The 20,207-nt window shown below is 38.7% G+C and overlaps 1 protein-coding gene and 1 long non-coding RNA gene across 3 annotated transcripts; one reads left to right on the top strand and one right to left on the bottom strand.

Moving 5' to 3' along the window:
• Positions 1-1,023: 1,023 nt before the first annotated feature.
• Positions 1,024-18,557, top strand: smox (spermine oxidase). Of its 2 annotated transcripts, XM_086082638.1 has the most exons (8): positions 1,043-1,182; positions 5,161-5,214; positions 6,624-6,858; positions 7,900-8,126; positions 10,003-10,176; positions 11,583-12,318; positions 17,278-17,438; positions 17,928-18,557. In XM_086082638.1, exons 2-8 carry the CDS (start codon positions 5,212-5,214, stop codon positions 18,078-18,080), a joined length of 1,689 nt encoding a protein of 562 aa, XP_085938764.1. In that variant the 5' UTR covers positions 1,043-1,182; positions 5,161-5,211; the 3' UTR covers positions 18,081-18,557. The 2 variants fall into 2 exon arrangements, with proteins under 2 accessions (XP_085938765.1, XP_085938764.1); XM_086082639.1 differs by lacking the exon at positions 5,161-5,214 and having other exon boundaries at positions 1,024-1,182.
• On the bottom strand, positions 6,577-19,989 carry LOC147169599 (uncharacterized). The gene is made up of 3 exons (XR_015095797.1): positions 19,856-19,989; positions 15,705-15,812; positions 6,577-6,817 (listed from the first exon to the last, which is right to left on the bottom strand). It is a non-coding gene; the product is annotated as an uncharacterized LOC147169599 (long non-coding RNA).
• Positions 19,990-20,207: the final 218 nt, after the last annotated feature.

Here is a 20,207-nt window from a genome sequence, read left to right as displayed (position 1 = left end):
AAGTTTTAAGAGGACATCTTTTTGTGATTCAAACATGTAGTTAAGACCAACGTCAACTCAAGGGTAAACAAAAGTTAACCGCTAAATGCGTCAATTAGCAGCTGCCCGATTTAGCTTGAAACCAAATTCTTTGGACTTTTGCTGCCCTTATTAGACTCATTTGCATTAGGTCTGCACACTGATGACACAAAAAAACAAATAGCCTGATACAATCATCCCCAAAAACGATTGTTTCACCTGGAGAGTTGGCAATCAGAGCCTTTTGTTTTCTGGATCACTGTGTGTCCTTGTAACAAAGGCCAAACTATTCCAAGGACAGGATGGGAGGCAACCCAGCGAGATAAACTTTTATTGAGTCACACCCAGACCAACTCTGACGACATTTTGAGAGGTGCAATGCTCCAATCATGGCCCCCTTGTTGATTGGTGGCTCTGAACCTCTTTAGACAAAACAACGCGGGATGGCCTTTAGGAACAGTTTAAAGAGTCCAAATACAAAAAAGCCCGTGCTTCCTGGAGGATTTCCTGCTCAACCACGCAAAAAAAAAAAAAGAAAAAAAAAAAAGAAAGACGCCTCATGCAAGCAGTTGGAATTCAACAAAGATGTTTGTTAAAGTGTTGGTAGTCAGTGAACATGTTTTAGCAAGTGGCACACCCAGTTGCCATGATGCCAACTAGGCGAGGTTTCAATGAAGCCTATTTTTTTGCTGTTAAAGTTAAGGACGGCTTTGCCATCAGGCTGGATTGCATTCAACAAAGGTCACATCAGGATACACATATGAAGCACATACTGCATGCAAAATAGAGCAGAACAAACAAATTCTGGGGCACTCTTCAACTTCCACTCTTCAACTTCAAATTTGCTCCAATTACAAGTGACTAAAAAACCCTCTGAAACATTGTAAAGCATTTCTATAGATCCCCAAGCGGGGGTTTGTTTATGTTTGCTGCGAGCACATGAGTGTGCGCTCGGTGGGCGTGACCGTGACGTAAACGCGCGCTCATGTATAACCAACGAGGAGGCAGCGGCTCCGCACAAAACTGGCTGCTTCTGGTTTACAGTTTGCACGCATACATACAAAAGCGGAGCGGGTGCGGAGGAGGCAAACCATTGGCACAAAAGCGAGCCGGCGGTGCCACAGCGCGACGTTTTAGCGGCGTTAAGACGGACGAGACACTCGGGTAAGTCCGGCTTGAAACACCTCCCGAGCGCTCATCTTTTCTTTTTTTTTCTTTTCGAGACCAGCGTGTGTCACTTGACAGAAACAAAAACAGAATCGCTCGTTTTGTTTACAACTGCTATCGTTCGTCCAAGTACACTTTGTGCACAAAAAGACGTCTGAGTAGAAAACAGATGCAACTCTCTCGTTTGCTTGCTTTTTTCAAATGAGTTATTGAAGTGTTTGGTTCACTGTGCACGCGCGGTCCATTTCTCTCATTGTCTGTCCGCTTTCTTTTCTTTCAACAAAATGCTCTTTGTGTGCTGATGATGTGAAAACTCAGTGCACTTGTTGTGTTGCCGTTCCACTGCCACTGTGGCATCGCAGCTTCTACGTGGCACACACACACATAGAAACATATACAGTTTCATCCCCTCGACGTGTCTGACACCTTTTCTACTAATACCAGTGGTGTATTGGTCCCTGGAGAAGTGGGTATACTCTCAACTTTCACCAAAAAAAAAGAAAAAAGAAAAGTAGTCCAAAAAATGTCCTCTTTTAGAAACAGTGACATGTAAGAATTAAGAATCCGTCATTTGTACTTGCTCACAATAATAAAATGATCATGACTTGCTAAAAACAGTTTGGTAACACAAGCAGCCTGAAATAATATAATATGTATTTATCATGAGGCAAAGTATACGTTATAAAACAAATTATAATATTTAGTGAACAATGAATAAAAATAGTGAAAAACAGTCTGGTTAGACTTCAGTATGTAGCTACTATAAAACTTAACTAGAGCATGTAGCTAGTGTGTAACCGGCATCATACCCCCCGGGAATCGAACCCACGTCATAATCAAGTATCCTGTGTACGAGGGCAAATCAATTCACCTGAACCTGCCGTAAATTTATGTGTCGCCATTGTGGCTATTTGAAGGATTGTTTTCCTCAACATGACCCGCCCTACTCTGCCTCCAATTGGCTCATCAGTCCTCATGCCAAAAGTTGGCCAATTAGAGGCAGCGGAGGGCAGGCCATGGTTGAACGGTGTGCATCAGAAGAGGAGAAGTGGATATAGTCAATACTGACTGAAAAAGAAGTGGGTATACTCAACGTTGTCTGAAAAAGAAGTGGGTATACTCCGTATACCTGCGTACACCCTGGACTACACCACTGACTAATACCAACTATTTGCAGTCTATATGAACCACGAATACAATTGAGTTTATTTTATTTTTATTTAAATGTGGTTGTAGTTAACTTGGCGTCGAATTACAACAACAATCCTTCAAATGTTCCCCCAAACCACAATGGTGACACATACATTTACAGGAGGCTCAGGTGAATTCATTTTCCCTCGTACACACAGGCTGGTATTTTTAAGTACTGGTGAAAAAAATCCTCAAATGCCCTTAGTGACGCTCTTACACTAATTTCATCATGTATTGATCTTCCTGTTGTCTGTCTTTATGCTCCACTCTTTTAATGTTGTGCCCCATCCTCAGTTAATGTACAGTGATGAAGTATGTTTGTGTTTACGGTACATGACATTCCATCATCCCTGGGGCAAAAGTGTGGAATGTCTAACCTTTAACACAAAACCGCAGAGATTAAGCTGCTTTTTTGGGGGGGGGTTCTTGTTTGATGCAGGGAGGGATATGTTTGTTGTTGTTCAAGCGGGTTCTCCAAAATGACTGCAGATGTGACTGTGGATGCAGCTGGATTGAAAAGGGGGAGAGACGGAGGAAAGCATTTAAGTTGTAAGACGTTGTGCTCTTTTAAAAATCAAAAGGCCACTGGCAGATGTATTGTCGATTGCCATTTCTAGGTCAGTGGTGGCCCCCCTCCCTCCTTACGCCACCTCACCCTGAGCTGCCGATCCACCCAAGGCCAGCCCACACATTAATCTGCCGTGATGGTGTAACGAGTGTGGCGCCTGTATAAACCAGCCACAAAATCACAATTGAGAGGATGTTTTTCTTTCTCAGTCAGCCTCATTCATTCATAAATGTACAATTTCTTAAACAGATCAGCGTCCCGTTTAATCACTCAAATAAATGATCTAGATAGAAATGTAAGCTTAACCAGGCTAAAGAAGATTAAAGAAAACCTATGAAATGTATTATGTACACTTAAAAAAATAAAATAAAAAGAAAATACAATTTACACGATTTAAAATACATTATTTAGTTTGTGGTGGACAATTGCTGAAAATATTACATATTAGATCTACTGAGTCTATCAACACTATTTAAATTAAAATCACTGCCTTATCTTATAGTTATTAATTGTAATGTGTTGCGATAAGGCCTTATAATGTCATTTAAACACCTGCAAATTATTATTATTTTTGCTTATTTTTTAATGTAATTAAAAAAAAATCTTTTTTTTTTTTTACAGATTAACAGTAACAACATAAGGCAAAGACAATGACATTGAAACTTTACATTCTGCAAAAAAAAAAGCAGTTTTTCCTACCAGAGTTAAACAAATACTAAAGGAAAGTGTATTGTAAATTATAGTTTTTCGGTCATCGAAATGTTTTATTCTGCCAAATAGCATCTGCCTCAGTCTCAATTTCAATTGGGCCCTAGTGATAATACATAATTTTGGTCAGAAGTTTGAAATACAATACAATAAACTTAAGTTTCTCTAAAATATATATACTCGACAGTAGGGATGCACGATAATATCGGTGGCCGATAATTATCTGCATTTATCGACCAATTTGACGTCATACAGATAAACCAGATAATAAAGAAATCCGCCGATAATAATATACTTGCTGCGTTGGTCCATCTGTTGTGGTTGTGGCTCAAGTTGTGCCCAAGTTGACCAACTCCTCAACCCCGCCCCTCTCCTAGGGTAGTGTCGCATATTTGTGATGTCATAATGGGCGTGACCTCGTGTTCACAGAAGATGCATTATGTGGCTCCGGGTGGCGAATGTTACCCTCACAGTTTTTTGTTGCATTTTTAAAACATGACTGTTTTGTTTTTGTTTCAAAACGAGTTACTGCTTGTCTTTGAAGCAGAGATATCAATACAATTTAGCTTCATGGTGCTTTACACAATGTTTCAATGTATTTGTACATGTTAGATTTACAGTTAAAGTATATTTGTATACAAGTTAATTTTGCAAACAAATATCGTCTTATTTATCGGTTATCAACATCTGCACTTTCTAAATCATTGGTTTTATCGTATCGGTTGAAAATATTATTATCGTGCATCCCTACTCGACAGCAATTGATTATCCTGCAGTATTATTGGCACCTATTTCAGGGGTGGGCAAGCTACGGCCAGTTAGCCATAAAACAAATGGTGTGCTCCTGGCTTTTCCTGTCTTGTAGTACCAATGTGTTCCTTCAGAGGCAGTAGCAAGCCAGTACTTTGCCCAGCACAAAATTCTGAGGATTAGGGGGCTATATCTCAAAATTTGAGACTCAGATTCAGATTCTGAGACCCAGCATGAAATATCCCAATGTAGCATTTGGCGTTTGAATCCAAGATAGCAGCTATTTAACCTGCTCAAAGGCAATAGACACCTACACCATAAAAACACAATTTTCAAATGAAAAACATTAACGTGGGTGTAACCCAATGTGCCTTCTTGTTCTGTGTTACAGCGTATCCTTTGCGCTAAAACAAAGATAGCTCATCACGTTGTAACCTCAAACTTGCGTCAACAACCTGTTAATTAGCAGTGTGACAAGATTTGCCAAAAACGATAGTCTGCCAAAATGTTAATTCTGGTCGGAATGATCACTTGGGGACAACGCATCAAATCAAGACTTTCAAAAATTCGGATGACGGGTTCCCTAGAAATTTAGTTTTTTAGAGGAATTTGAAACATTCATTCCATAGATTTTTAGAAAATTCCACAAAGTCATGCTACAACTTCAATGTCTGTTTTCACTTTCAGTTATGTCACGCAATGCTAAATGTGCAAAACAAGAACAAAATAGCTGCTCTCAGTCTTATTTCTTCCCATAGAAACGCCACCCCGCAGTAAATCTGTGCAAAGGCTGACCCACATCCTGGAAGATGGTAACAGCGCCATGTCACATGTGTTCAGATTAGCGGGGATAACACATGCAAGCGTGCTGGTGGCCATATGAAAACAATGTCAAACAGGTGCTTCTGCAGATTTACATGGCTTGGTGGTGTGACGCGCGGGGTTGTTGCTTTTCTCTGAACTCAGCCTGCACTTTGCATGCTAATTTGTCAGCTGTCTCGACTGACACCTTAGTCTGGGTGTCCGACGTCTCGAAAAGAGACTAAATGTTCACATTTCTATCTGGTTGGTTTATGGAGTCGTATGCAGCTGTTCTTCTTTCTTGCTTTCAGCTTTGTGCGCTGGATTAATACGTTTTTTTTTGTGCAACAGCCGCGCAGCCGTCGTCAAAGTGCCTCTGCCATATTGCAATGGGAAATTGCTTTTTTTATTTGTATCCAGTCTGAAATGGAATAGGACTTTGGGCTGTTTCAGGACTTGTAATAGAAAATCAGGAAGTTGTTGGGAAACAAACAAATGTCATATAGAGTTCTAAATGCGGGTTACATCATGAGGCAAGCCAAGTGGCGGCACTTTTTTACAGGCATCATGCATCATTCCATTACTCCATCAGAATCAAGCTGTACTTAATCTTTTTTTGGAATGATTGACTAAAGTCTTGTGAGGCGCATCTGAATCAATGAATGAATCAGTCATGGATTGGAATAGAGTCCTAATCTAATTAAAACAAAACAAAAAAAAGGAATAGAGTCCTAATCAATTATTCATCTTGCCGAGAAATTTTGGACAGCTATGCTAATCGTTTAGTAACAACGTGTCCACCATCTTTGTGGAATAAAAAATACAACAACTTTAAAAGAACAGTTCAAATACCTCTAAAAATCCTCCATTACAAATACAGTACATTCACGAAAAAATAATTCACTGCTCTTCTTACCAATATCACTGGGGATCAATTTGAAAGAAAAAAAATCTTTTGAGCTATATTTTTATGCTCATTAAAACCAAAATTGGCATGATGATTGCAAAATTCTATTTTTGTCTAGCACGTCAAGTTTTTTTCCCCTCCACAGCTCACCCTCCAGATAAGCAAAATTCCACTGATTAGCTGTAGTAAGATTGTAATAAAAAGAGCCACGCCAACCCACACATCATTTTGACATTTCTGGGAAATCTTTAGAGGGATCGGTTTCGGGAAGCCCTGTTTTGTGGATGAGTTTAGTGGGAGAAAATTCTAAAACTACTTTAAATATCATCATTAGCAAAGTGCATTGTTGCAAAGTTTTGAATAAGTACTCCAACCTACAAAACTTTTCATCACAGATTGCGCACATTTGTTCACAGGATGTTGTCACTGTAGACTGCATTCACCTCCTGACACCCCCTGAGTCAGTGTGGCGCTTCCTTTATTGACCAACTTTCAATCATCTTTACCAAACAGGCCAAATTGCAGAGGAGCTTGGACGGCATGCAAAGTTGTGAAATCTCCTCAGGCGGAACTGATGATCCTCTTAGTAGCGGCCTGCGCACACCTCGGCAGCCTCGAGTAGTCGTGATCGGCGCTGGCTTGGCTGGCCTCTCTGCAGCCAAGGTCCTGCTGAAGAGGGGCTTTACCGATGTCACAGTCCTAGAGGCCTTAGACCGCATCGGTGGGAGAGTTCATAGTATTAAGCACGGTGAGAAAGAAAGAAAAATATGGCACCATGTTGACAAATACAGATCTAGTCTAACCACTCAATGCTGACAGATAAAATAACCTGAGGTTGTTTTGGATTATGACACATTGAAGGGAGCATATTATATTATCTGCTCTCGACTCCAGCAAGCGGACTACATGCGACTAAACTGGACAATTTCGTAAAAAATACAAACCACTGGGTCAAAAATAACCCAATTTTGGTCAAAAATTGGACTGACCCGTTACTTGGGTCAACGTGACCCAACTTTGGGTTGTTTTCATACAAAAATGGATTGCTTTGTCTAAAAAAATTTGTTTGGTCTAATTTTTGACCAAAATTGGCTTATTTTTTTTTACCCAGCAATTATAAGAGTGTACTAAATTACTCCAACAGAGAACGTGTGACGCCCTCAGTGTTCTTGTTAGGACCCGACCGATAAGGGTTTTTTCAGGCCGATTCCATATTTGGGAGAAAAATTTTCCGATGACCATTGTATCGACCGATTAAATTTTTATTTATTTATATATATATATATATATATAATATAAAAATTAATATATATATATATATATATAATGAATAAAACTTCCGTTGATGCTTACAACAATTAAGATATGAATTACAGGTAGAATATTTGACCGTTTTACAACACTTTGCCTTTAGTATTAGTTCAGCCTTACCAAAAAGAGAAAAACTTTTTTTTGGGGGGGGGGGGGGTGTTCGAAGGTCATTATCTTTGTCTTGTGTTAGAAAGTAAAAAATAAAATAAAATACAAATAATCAGCCCAAAAAATAAACCAATGTGTGCTGGTTTTAAAACAGCCAATAAAGGCCAAATTAAATCATCTGTCTGATTAATCGGTCAGGCCCTCATTCTCCCAAAAATGATCTTTGAAAAAACAAACAATAAAAAAAAGGGAATAGCGAGATGTATGAATTTTGGACATAAATACAAATTCGCAATAGGTGAAGTTTTTAAAAAAAAAAAAAATATTTTTATTTTTTACTGGTCCAATTTGATTCCTAATTTTCTTGCAGGTGAAACAGCTTTGGAGCTAGGAGCCACCTGGATACACGGGTGTAATGGGAACCCGGTGTACCACCTGGCCGAGGACAACGGGCTGCTGGAACAAAACACAGATAGCGAGACGAGCGTAGGGCGCATCAGCCTGTATAGCAAGAATGGCGTCGCTCACTACCTGACCAATGTTGGCAAGAGGATCCCCAAGGACCTGGTAGAAGAGTTCAGTGACCTCTACAACGAGGTGAGGACAGATGGTAACACGTTATTTAAGCACTACTGCAATCATATTCTAACGTTGCGCCGTTAATTTGGCTTACGTAATCAAACCCGTTTTGTTTTTTGACGACATTTCCTTTGTAACATTGCACCTGCTGCCACATTAAAAGCATATGGTTGCAAGATGTTATTCAGTATACATAAAATATAAAATGTCAATTATTGCGTGTGGTTGAAAGCTCAAGTGGGGAAGATGGGAAAATTGCAATTTTACCAGGAAAGCGATATCATGGCTGTGCACTGAGCAGTGATTGGTTGTTACCTGAGCCCTGAGCCACTGTGATGTCATTTTCAGTCGAAAGCAAGTGGCAAAATGGCCGCCCCCTGAGATGGATAAAAATGGGTGGATTTTTCTACTTAATTCATATTTCGCAAACATAATATTAATCAAAATGTCATGACTAGTGGGGCACTAAATTTACTAAAACTTTAATGATGGCCTATTGTGAAGGCAATGAAGTTATTTAAAAAATCTCTCTCTATAAAAGCTACGAGAGTAACAATACAGCACAGGCCAATGCTTAAATCTGCAACATGAAGGTTTTGCCCCCCCCCACCCCCCCACACCCCACCCTTCTGATATGCTGCACACACATAAAAACAATGTAGCTATGTTTGTTTTTACCGTTAACAACCTGCCCATGACTTTTCAACTGCTACACGCACACAAACGCACGCTTTGGCAAAAGCAATCATGTCTTCTTCCTGCTCGGAACATCTAACGAGAGCCCAATCAACCATCTTTATCCTGTTTGTGGGATAAGGCCTAAATGACAGTCCAGCCTTTGCATTTAGCAAATAATAGGGCCCATCTTTGTGCATTAAGGGTGTGTCTGTATAATGCCACATCTGGAAAAGCAGTTAAAGCAACACAAATATCACAAACACACACACTCACACATTATCCTTGTTTTGTTGCTGTTTTCCCCTGGGCTCTTGGAGATTTGTTTTTGTTTTTTCAAATATCACACACCAAACCACCAAAAGCAGATGTAGCAGATTCCCAGATTGTTGTCAACATGGGATGGCATTGTTTTGAGCCATTCTTGGAGGTTTCGTTGGGCTTCAAGCTCATTAGAAAAGCCATTAAATTAAAATATGTTCATTCAAATTATCACAGATGTCAGCACAGCAGTATTTCTTCTTCTGACTTACTATTTTAATCTAGTCAACGAGAGTTGACAACCATTGGTGAAGGTGGCTCCATTACAGTAAATCATATATGGAAAGCTCCGTCACCACAACATTGTTCGAAGCTTCCCTTAGTGAAAACGGCAAGAGACCTAAATTGCCTCCATATGGGGCAGAACTACACTCTCAAACCAAAGGGTGTGATCCATGGCCAAGAATATCTCTTCAATGCGTTGCATGCATAGACGTGTGTACAAGGGGGTGACTCAAGTACAAGTGGAAAACAGGAACTCACAGTTTAGCAATGGACCAAAAAACATGGCAGTAAAAATGTCAAGGAAAGTGTAAAAGACAAAGAAGAACTTGGACTAAAATGAGACATCTTCGCTTGCTCACTTCCCAGTCTTTACTCTTTGTTATGTTGCTCCTACTACCAAAAAGAGTTCCTTAAGATGTATTGTTAAGTTTAACTATTAACATATGTTGTTACTTAACATATACTAATTTTAAAGATGAAAATTTGATCCCTGTAACATATTGATTCTGCTGTATTTCCATCATATCTTATGGGAAAAATATTTAAAATATGGAAGCAGTGACCCTGAGGTTCTGGCGACCTTCCTCGTATGACCTCTGTAGTCTGCACATCTTTCTTCCTCTTTTCGCAGACTGATGACTCTCCGTCTCATTTGCTTTGTTCCTTGTTTCAGGTGTACGAGCTGACTCAGGAGTTCTTCCAGCATGGGAAGACCGTTGGCGCCGAAAGCCAGAACAGCGTTGGCGTCTTCATGCGGAATGTGGCGCGCAAGCGGATTACGATGGATCCTGACGATTCCGAGAGCACCAAGAAGCTCAAATTGTCCTTGCTTCAACAGTACCTCAAGGTGTGTGTACGTGTTTGTAAGAATGTGTATGTGCATTACCGCCGGCGGTCTCCCACAGCTGCAGCACACTCATTAAAAATCTATTTTGAATACATTGCCATTGTCAAGTGACATTAATGAGCTTTTATCAACAAAAGTGAGAACTCAGGGTGTTTGCCATTTATCTTTCTCTCAAAGCTAGTCTTTCCTGCAGTTTTCTTCCATACAGTAGAGGGGGGATTTGCCTCATTTAAATACATCCTTAACAAAAAGTCCAGTGTTTATTAATTGACTTCCATTGAGTTACTATTAACATTTTTTCAGAGTTCATATAGCTCCACACACACTTTTAAATAGTTTATTTGACACTGGGAGAGAGTACATTTTAACTCACTAAGCAGAGTCAATTAACACTAAAGGAGTAGACAAGTAACCTTTCTCAGACACATTTGTTTCCCCCGTGTTAGACACGAGGCAATCAACCTCAGAATATGTTAAAATTACACTTTTGTGAGTTGAAATTAACTCCCAAATATTTAAACCTGGAATTTTATTTATTTATTTTTGCTGTGTAGACTTCTTTTTCATAGGCAAGTATGTGGGTTCTATTTTTTAATTCTCACTTATAGTATGTTAGCAAATACTGAGTTTCTTCTTATTTGTCAAACTTAAAATTGTTCTAAGTTCCACCGCACAATGGGTGTTAAGGTAGTTCAAATCAGTTCCATGCATAAAACTAGTAGTGTGACAAAATTGACACAAAAAAAAAGTCTGACAAAATGCGGAGTATGGTTATCATGGCCAATTCAATCTGAGTACACCAGACCAAGAATTTTGAAATGTCACATTCTTAACTCATTTGCTTCCAAAAATGTATGAATACGTTCTATTTTAAATGTTTTAAGTCTTGTATTTATATGTTTTTTATGTATTTTTAATGCTAGAGCATACAGAAGACTTTGATGGAGCCTCTGAACTGCAGAGAACGGGTGAAGCAATGATAGTAATTACAAAAAAAGGCCAGTAGGTGGCAGCAGAGTATAAGAGATCAACCAGGACCATGTTGCAAACAAGTTCATTTACCCACAGTTTTAATCAGATTTGTGAATAATGATGAAACTTAGCTATATTCTAATGCTAATTGCTGCAAAACGGAAACAGATGGACATATACTTTTTTTCCAGCTGAAAGAAGAGACTCTAATCTTTCTTTTGGTGGGTTCCATGTTTTTATAGCAATATAACCCAATATTCTGTGTAAAATCAAGTAAAACGAAGGGAGTGAATGGGTTTGCTTCAGTGAAAATGGCTGCGAGTGAATGAGTTAATAAAACTGTTTGAAGGTTGATGGCAGGAGGACTCAAAGCACTATATTTCTCACAAAGCTGTCACAAATATAAGAAATATTGTAAAATGCTTTTCCCCTAGGTAGAGAGTTGTGAAAGCAGCTCACCCAACATGGATGAGGTGTCCCTGAGTGAGTTTGGCGAGTGGACTGAGATCCCTGGTGCGCATTACCTCATCCCCGCAGGCTTCAATAAGATTGGGGAGCTCCTTGCCAGAGACATCCCCCCTCACACCATATGCCTTAGCAAACCAGTCCGCTGCATCCACTGGAACTACTCGGCCCAGCACGACGAGTTGATCGGCAAGAGCGACGACGCAAACCGGGACAACAACCACAATCGAAACAACGGTGGGCGCCAGGTCCCCCACAAGGCGGGGCACCCCATTTGCGTGGAGTGCGAAGACGAGGAGTGGATCATGGCCGACCACGTGATCGTGACGGCTTCCTTAGGTTTGCTGAAGCACAACCACGAGGCCATGTTCTCACCTTCTCTACCCGAGGACAAGGTGCTGGCCATTGAGAAGCTGGGCATCAGCACCACAGATAAGATTTTGTTAGAGTACGCCGAGCCATTTTGGAGCCCAGAGTGTAACAGCATTCAGTTTGTGTGGGAAGACGAGGCCCAGCTTGAACAGCTGACCTACCCCGAGGAGCTGTGGTATAAGAAGATCTGCAGCTTCGACGTGCTCTACCCCCCAGAGCGCTACGGCTACATGCTGAGTGGCTGGATATGTGGCGAGGAGGCCCTCTACATGGAGCGCAGCGATGACGAAACTGTAGCGGAGACGTGCACGGAGCTGCTCAGGCACTTTACAGGTCAGAACAACCACAAACAAAATACATTATCTATTGCTTTATGAGCAGTATCCGCACTTGTAAGCCATCTTGTAGCCGCCATTTTCATTACGTTACATTTTTACAAAAACAATGATAACTAACAATAATTATACCAAAATGTCATTCATTTTTTTCTTTGACAGTGAAAATTAATGCATGAGTCTTTGGGGTGGATTTTAAATATATTTAATTCGACAGTAGGTCGTCTGGGAATTGTGGTCCTTTACTAGACCTACCACGCTCCTTTTTTGGTTCATACATGAAGAAAATAATATTTATTAAAAGAAAATAGTACACCGTGACTGTACAGGTTTACCGGTAATACTTCTCAACAGGAATTCAAGCCTTAAATTTGTGATGTTTCAATCTTGCACACAAGAAATACATGGAATTAAAACAAAGAAACTAATACAATCTAAACTAAAATGAAGAAATGTTGAACAAACAAACTAAAAAAATGTTTTAATTAACAAACAAAATAAAAACTGACTATAGTGAAAATTCTAAAACTATTATAACCCCAGTCCACTTCTATGTGAAATGAGATTTAAAAAAAAAAAAAAAAAAAAAAAGGAACAGAAAACATGATTGGTTGGTTACATCAGATACAGGAATTTCAGCTATTTGTGATGGTTATTTTCAGATATCAGCACACAGAACTGTACTGCGTGGCATTTCTTGTGTGATTTACTGACAGATAACACAAAATAGATTTTGCTGCTGTCAAGCTATTTACATTCTTGACGGACACATCCTACCCTTGCCAAAAATAAGTTTATTTAGGCATGTTTGAAGTATACTCAAAATGAGGAGAGTATACTTCCAGTTGACTTTTCTTGTACTTATTGGAAGTTTACTGCACCAAGTAAATGTTAATTGCACTTGTAAGTATACTAAGACATATCAAAGTTAGCTAAGGCTAAAGCTAAAAGTTTACATACTGTAGTATATACTTAGAAGGAACTCGCTAAGGAACCAAAATTATAGGTTACATTTATTTATAAAGCCGTAAAGCTCATGTGGCTGGATAGCCTCGAGGTTAAGGTCGCTACTGTACCACAAAGAATACTTTCAAGTATACTTAATAGTGTACTTAAATATACTTGAAAGTATGCTTGAGTATACTTATTAATATACTTAAGTATACTTTCAAGTGTACTAAAATGTTCCAATTTAATCCCAAGGATTTTACTTAAAGTTTACTTTTAGTACAAGAATAAGTACACACGAAAAATAAACTTAGGTATACTTAAGTATACTCTATATTATGTACTTAAAGTATACTACTTTTTGGTAAGGGTACTTATACAACCTGCAATGGCATTGAACTGGCCCAATAGCTGGAAACAAGCAATGATAGACATCACCATTTTTTGAAATACAAACGCTAATCTTAACACGGTTGTAATATCTTAAAGCATGCTTATTGAACAATTTTTCAGACTTTTCAAAATGTAGTTAATTTAAAAAATATATATATTTTATTTTTTATCTTAGACAATATCCTTTTAAATTTCTAACAAAATGTTCAGGGAGCTCCCAAGGTTATCAGTATTCAGTACGTTTTTAAAAGTTAAATGGAAACTTAAACAAGTAAATACCATAACTCTCTAGTTTTCTACAGTAAATATTTTTTCCAAAATTTTTAAATACATGAAATCTTAAACTTTCACATATTTTTGTTTAATGAGGAACAAAAACAAGTTCAGCATTCATCAGCATTTCTTATAACATTAAATGAAATGTAATTTAAATAAATAGTTTCCTGAGGTTAAAATCGGTCGTCAGATTCTTAAAAAAGGCCGATACCGATATTCGTTAAAATGCCCAATAAATATCGGCGTTATCCGATTTAAGAAATAATTGTCTTGTGTCCCAAATAAACACACCTTGTAGCTGAGCTGAGTGTGCTCAAGGGTAAGTAACATCACTACACGCCATCATTTTGAATCAATATTATCAAATTCACCGTGAAGATATTCATACCAAGGTCACTATAAGGTCATTGTATCAGAACAATACAGCTACAGAATTTATCTACAACACTGTGTTCTGATTATGGTATGCCAATATAAGATGAGGCGGCTGTCTCTGAGGTTCTGGGTTTGAATCTTGGTTATAGAAAATTGATGGATGGACCGCAACCTGATTATTGCCATTCGCCATCTGAGATTGACTTCATAATATCATTTTTCAGGTTCGTGTTGAACTGAGCTGATAATTCCATTTAGGCTCAGCTTGAAATCACAAAAAGGTCTGTCATCTTTGTGACTCACTGAAGCAGGAAAAGACTGCAGCATCATCAGTGGCACGAAATACAGTTGAACAATAATCTAAAGGACATGAGTGTTGACGAAATGACTCATTCCGCGTTAGTCCAGTCAGCAGTGTGTCACCATCTCAACAAGTTTGACAACTAGTCATGTGTCAGATAAAATGACTTTGCTTGATGGCCGATACATTCGCTGCAGTGTGTGTACATTTGCATTTACACACACAAACACGCACACACATTTGAGTGATTATAAATAATGTGAATAGAAATACAGTAGTCAAACGGTCATAAAACCTCTCGCAATTTTTCAAGTACAATCTTTGCTGTCACAAGTTCAGAACTGTGAAAAAAATTCAACATGCTACATAATGAAATGTATGTAAAACTCAAAATACTTATATTTCAGATGATTCGTGACAATAGTTTAGCTTGCTGTAGACGAGTCGATTGCGCACCACATTGTTTACACGCCCCACACAAATGCAAAAGGTTCACTGCTTTAGAAAGAAACCTACAACAGGCCTATTGTGTGTACTCGCCATTTAATTTGTTGATGCGGTGGTGAACAATGATGAGCGGAGGGAAATTACTGCCTATGCCTCGTAGATGAGAATCCTCACATTAAGACTAAACATAGATCGCTTAAGTGTACATTTAGCTGTATAATAATTGATGTTGACTTGAAGCCATTCTATTAAGCAGCAAGGACAGAAACACATGTACAGTCAGTGAACCATTACTACTACTAATAATCCCCCCCCCCCCAAGGTATTTTTTTCTGGGAAATTGTGCTCTATTTACAATTCAACGATTTATAGGACATTTGAGGTTACTCTAGATTTACATTCCCGCCTACGCTAACAAACGTTAGCGCAACTCGGACCAGGATGTGCGCAGAAATGGAGAACGACTGTGGGTTTCGACTCGGTAAGCAGCGGCAGGAATAGGTTGCTATTGAGCGAGACCTGAAGCGCTTCCTGTCAGGAGGTCAGTGGGAGTCAAATGCTGACCGTCAGCCACACATAAACTCCACTGACCTGACTGTGGAGTTGAATCCCGTCACCGGTGGTTTAATTCCACAATTACTCACCAGTGGCTTGTCGCCTGCAGAAGGTCAATATTAAATGGATGCATGGATGGATGGAATGAGCAGATTGGGAGTCGTGGTGACACAGTGACTTGAATCTTCAGTGAGATCCTGGAATAAAAGCGCAGAGATGGGATTACGCTCACGATGTAAAAAACCGTCATTTCCAGTAGCTCCCTCGCAAGTTCTCTGGGCCGTGCAAGTCGAAAGAATGCAATAGAAATAACAGAAAATATGACAATGTATGTAAAACCTTCGCAGCAAATTTTGTGGGACAGTAAGAGGCTGAAGGTCATGGATTATAGTTTTTTTTTTTATTGAGTTTTACTTATGGCATTAGTTTAATAACCTTGGTCCAGATTATGACTTCTTCAATGTTTCAGTTGGCCGTGTTTGCACTGCAGATGGGCAAAAATCTCGCTGCTGAAGGAGCCCTCATGCTCCTCCCAGGCATAACAATAAGCATCTTTGTAATCGACAGTACATTGAAGCAAAATAAAGTTGCGCATCTGTAATTTTGTTTTTATTAGCCATCGTGCTTGCTTTTGTCTTGGGGCACAGATGAACGCACTGAAGGTCCATTGTCCACACTCTAGGGGCTCTACTTCAACTTCTATGTCCTGTGATGTCCTGTTTTATTGGTAAAGAGTTTGTTCCCACTAGAAATGAAACAAATGTTCACAGTGAGTTTTTAAAGACTTCCTTCACCAGCATCATACCTTGTTGCAAAAATGTGATAACATGTTAAAACATGAAGTTCGTTATCCCTTTGACTGACTGAAATAATTGAAACCACATGTAGAAAGTTGAAATAAGAGAACTAGCTTACAAGAGCTAATGCTTCACCTTTGTCAGCAAACCTTGTTTCTCATGTGACATCTTTTGCTTGGAGCTGCAAAAATGGCCAATTCTAAGAGATGACAGAGGCAGATAGTGACTAGCGTTCTGATTGGCTGAGGACGGAGGTAGAGGAACTTCACTGCAAATATCAATAATGTGCATAAACTAGCACCAGAAGAGGCTAAAATTACTTTTCTTCGAGGGCTGAAACAATTATTTTAATAATTGATTAATCTGTTGAGTATTTTGTCGCTTAATTGGTGAATCAATTTTTTTTAAAGTTTAAATTTCCATCCTTTTTTTTCAAAAACAACATTATTTTAAATGGACAACCATAAATTATGATACAATTACTGATTTGAAAAATCTCAAATTAAAACAACATGGGGTAAAACACGTTGCAATTAAGTAAATGATACTTGGAAATAATGGACAGAAAAATCAAGTGGGAAAATCAATTTGTCAGAATAGATCACTCAAATCAACAGGAAGTGAAACAGTCACCACTTAAAGCAACCAGCCACCAGAAACGGGAACTATGACGAACACTAGTGTAATAACAAGCCGCAATCAGACAAACTGAAAGGCACTGAAATCAAATCAGCAGAACGTCATTCACTCAATACTCTTCAAAATAATAACCCGGAGTCCAATCTAGTGGAAGTCTAGAGACACCGTGAAGGACACTACGATTCATACATAATGATGACACGGCTAATTGTCTTTTTATCCACAGGGAACCCTGACATTCCAAAGCCCCGGCGTATCCTGCGCTCTTGCTGGGGTAGCAACCAATACTTTCGAGGGTCCTACTCCTACACCAGGGTGGGCTCCAGCGGCGGAGACTTTGAGAGGCTGGCCATGCCGCTGCCTTACGCCAACAGCACCAAGGCGCCGGTAACAGTTGCTATACGTGTTTGACACAGTTACCTTGAAAAAGTTACTTTGTTATTTGACATTCATTTTAAAAGTAACTCAATTAGAGTAGAATCTATTTTATTAGTTACATTTAACAAATGCCAATATTGACAACTGCTTCTGCCAATACTTAATTGGAAATACATGAAGAATATTTTTTTTTTTACCTAAGTAATTATTTTAAAACGAGTCTATGGATTTCACTTAACATAAATGGGTCCTTGTTTTTTTTTGTTTTGTTTTTTAAACAATTTTTCTAGACTTCACTTATTAATATGATAAATACATATATAAATATAAGATGGTTTTATAAGGTGAGAATAAGCCAAGTCACTCACACACACACACTATAGTACATTTGGGCTAACACTGCACTAGAGAACACGTGATGGAAAAAGAAATGGGCCCAAAAATATGTCACAAATGACAAAGACGGATTTCTCTCCCTCCCTTGTTTTCGTTCCTCAGGCCCTGCAGCTCCTGTTCGCTGGCGAGGCCACCCACCGCAAATACTATTCCACTACCCATGGTGCATTGTTGTCCGGGCAGCGAGAAGCCTACCGCCTGGTGGAGATGTACCAGGACTGGCACAGTGCTGACACCTCAAAGCCTAATGTGTAAAAATTAGAAGAAGAAGAAGAAGAAGAAGAAGAAGAAGAAGACAAAAAAAAAACATTTGACTCGTCGTGTCAAAAAACAAAACAAAAACAAAAAACACTTTTTCTTTCCTTTTTTTAATCTTACATCTTAATTTATAATCTTATAAAAATAATAATATATATGCATATATATGGTGGGCATTATTACTTTTGGTAATGTTTTTACTGTACAGTAGATACAAATCATGCCACATTTTATGTCAGGTGAGCTGTTCAAGGGTTGCTAATGGTGCTATGTCATTTCTTGTGTTTACCAATCAAAAATGATGCTTTATAATACATTTTTAAAAAAACAACAACTACAATTTAGTGTCGTTAATAACACAGCAACTGTGATTTAACCTGTTTTTTAAATGTAAGTGCCTTCTGTATCTAATGCTTAAAAAAAAATTAAGAACTTTTTTTTAAACAAATTAAAGGTTCTATTGTCATCTCACAAGTCCATTCTGTCATCATTGTCATGAACTTTTTTGGTCATGAAACAACGTGGAGGGGAAACAAGAAAAAAGGCAGGAAGCTCAATTTAATGATGATGATGATGGTGATGGTGACTGGTCAAATCTTTGATCAAAATGTAGCATTCTGTCATCAACATCTTCATATTCCACATCTGGGCAGTGGATTGATTATTTTGGCAAAGTAAAAGTGCACACGAACATTGATTTATGAACAATATTTGAGCGATATTGGCCTTTGGGCTAACATAGAAAAGGTCTTTGACCGTTGACGTCATGAAAAAAATGAAATTTTTACATCGATTTGTCAATTAAAATACACACAAATGAAAGTTGGGATTCATTTATACAATTATGTATAACAATTTCAATAATTTTTCTAATGATTCATTTATATAATAGCATTTTTGTAAAATCAAATTTTTTTTGGTCATGTGGCTGTGATTTTATAGTTCATGTGCAGTTGTGGTTGTTTTTAAATGGCTTTAAAATAAATAGAGTGAGTTGAGTTCAAAATGATGGGCGGCGTAGGCTGCACGAGCGGAAAAGTCACATTGTCGCAATGTAATCAAAAGTGCATAGTCCGTTAAAAGCAATTGTATGCATAATTGCCTTGAAAATAACAGCTTCAAAATTGTGCTGAGGAGAATAGATGTTTTATCATTGCCAAGGTCACCCAAAATTGAGTAATTTACTATTTATTGTTGGCGGACAAGCCAGGACAGCTCTCATGAGGCGCCAGCACCAATTTTAGCGTAATCTTTTTTTGGAGGGGGGGGGGGGGGGGTATTTTGGTAACTGAAAATAAATGACAAATATTATTTGCCAGGCACGGGCTCCAGGATTTTCTTTTCTCTCCCGGTGCTTCATCGATATGAGGGGACCGAGAAAATAATTTATAAGTATATTTTAAAATAGGATACAATATGCTGGAGGGGCTTTACTGGAAGCTTCACATATTTCTGACGAGGCTATAGCAACCCCCAGCCCTGGTGTAGGGCCGTCTCTGTTATTTGCCCTTGATGCTCCCATAAGAAAAAACATTAAATGACTTACTTCTACTAGAATTCTGCATCACTTTGTGGCCGAAGGTAGTGGCGAAAGGAAGCCTCATGCTACACTAGCTAGCCAAACTAGCTTACTTTCGTTACATTACTACTTTGCTTTCTCTTCTTCTTTCCATGGTTTCCGAGCTTATAAGGTTATTAATAAACCAATCCGTTTTGTATATCTGTCTAGAATTAGGCGTGTTACGAATATTTGAGTAAATCGTTCTCCTTACCTCCTACAGCACAGCGCATCAAAGCAGTCCCCTGTCCAAGATGGCCGACCAGTGACGTTGCTGCAGAGTCTGTCGTAAGTCATCTAGTAGCGTTCTATGGGTGGTAGTGGTACCGTTACATGATTAGAAAAAATAAAAAGAAAGAACGAAAACGACTACTATTAATAATTCTACTGTCTTGGCAGTTGTCAAATACTTTTGTTGAATTACCACCACCGAAGAAGATAGTATTGCACAGAAAGTCAACATACTTACGGAATGGGGATTTCGGGTGCCAGTCCAAAATAACATTTTAATACAGTAGGTTTATACAAGTCACAACTGAGTATAATTGCCAGGCAAACTATGAAAA

The sequence above is a fragment of the Leptonotus elevatus genome, chromosome 8 (genome assembly GCF_054856555.1).
Source record: "Leptonotus elevatus isolate MCC_2025b chromosome 8, RoL_Lele_1.0, whole genome shotgun sequence".
NCBI classification, from domain to species: domain Eukaryota; kingdom Metazoa; phylum Chordata; class Actinopteri; order Syngnathiformes; family Syngnathidae; genus Leptonotus; species Leptonotus elevatus.
This window is presented reverse-complemented; position numbering and strand designations above follow the sequence as displayed.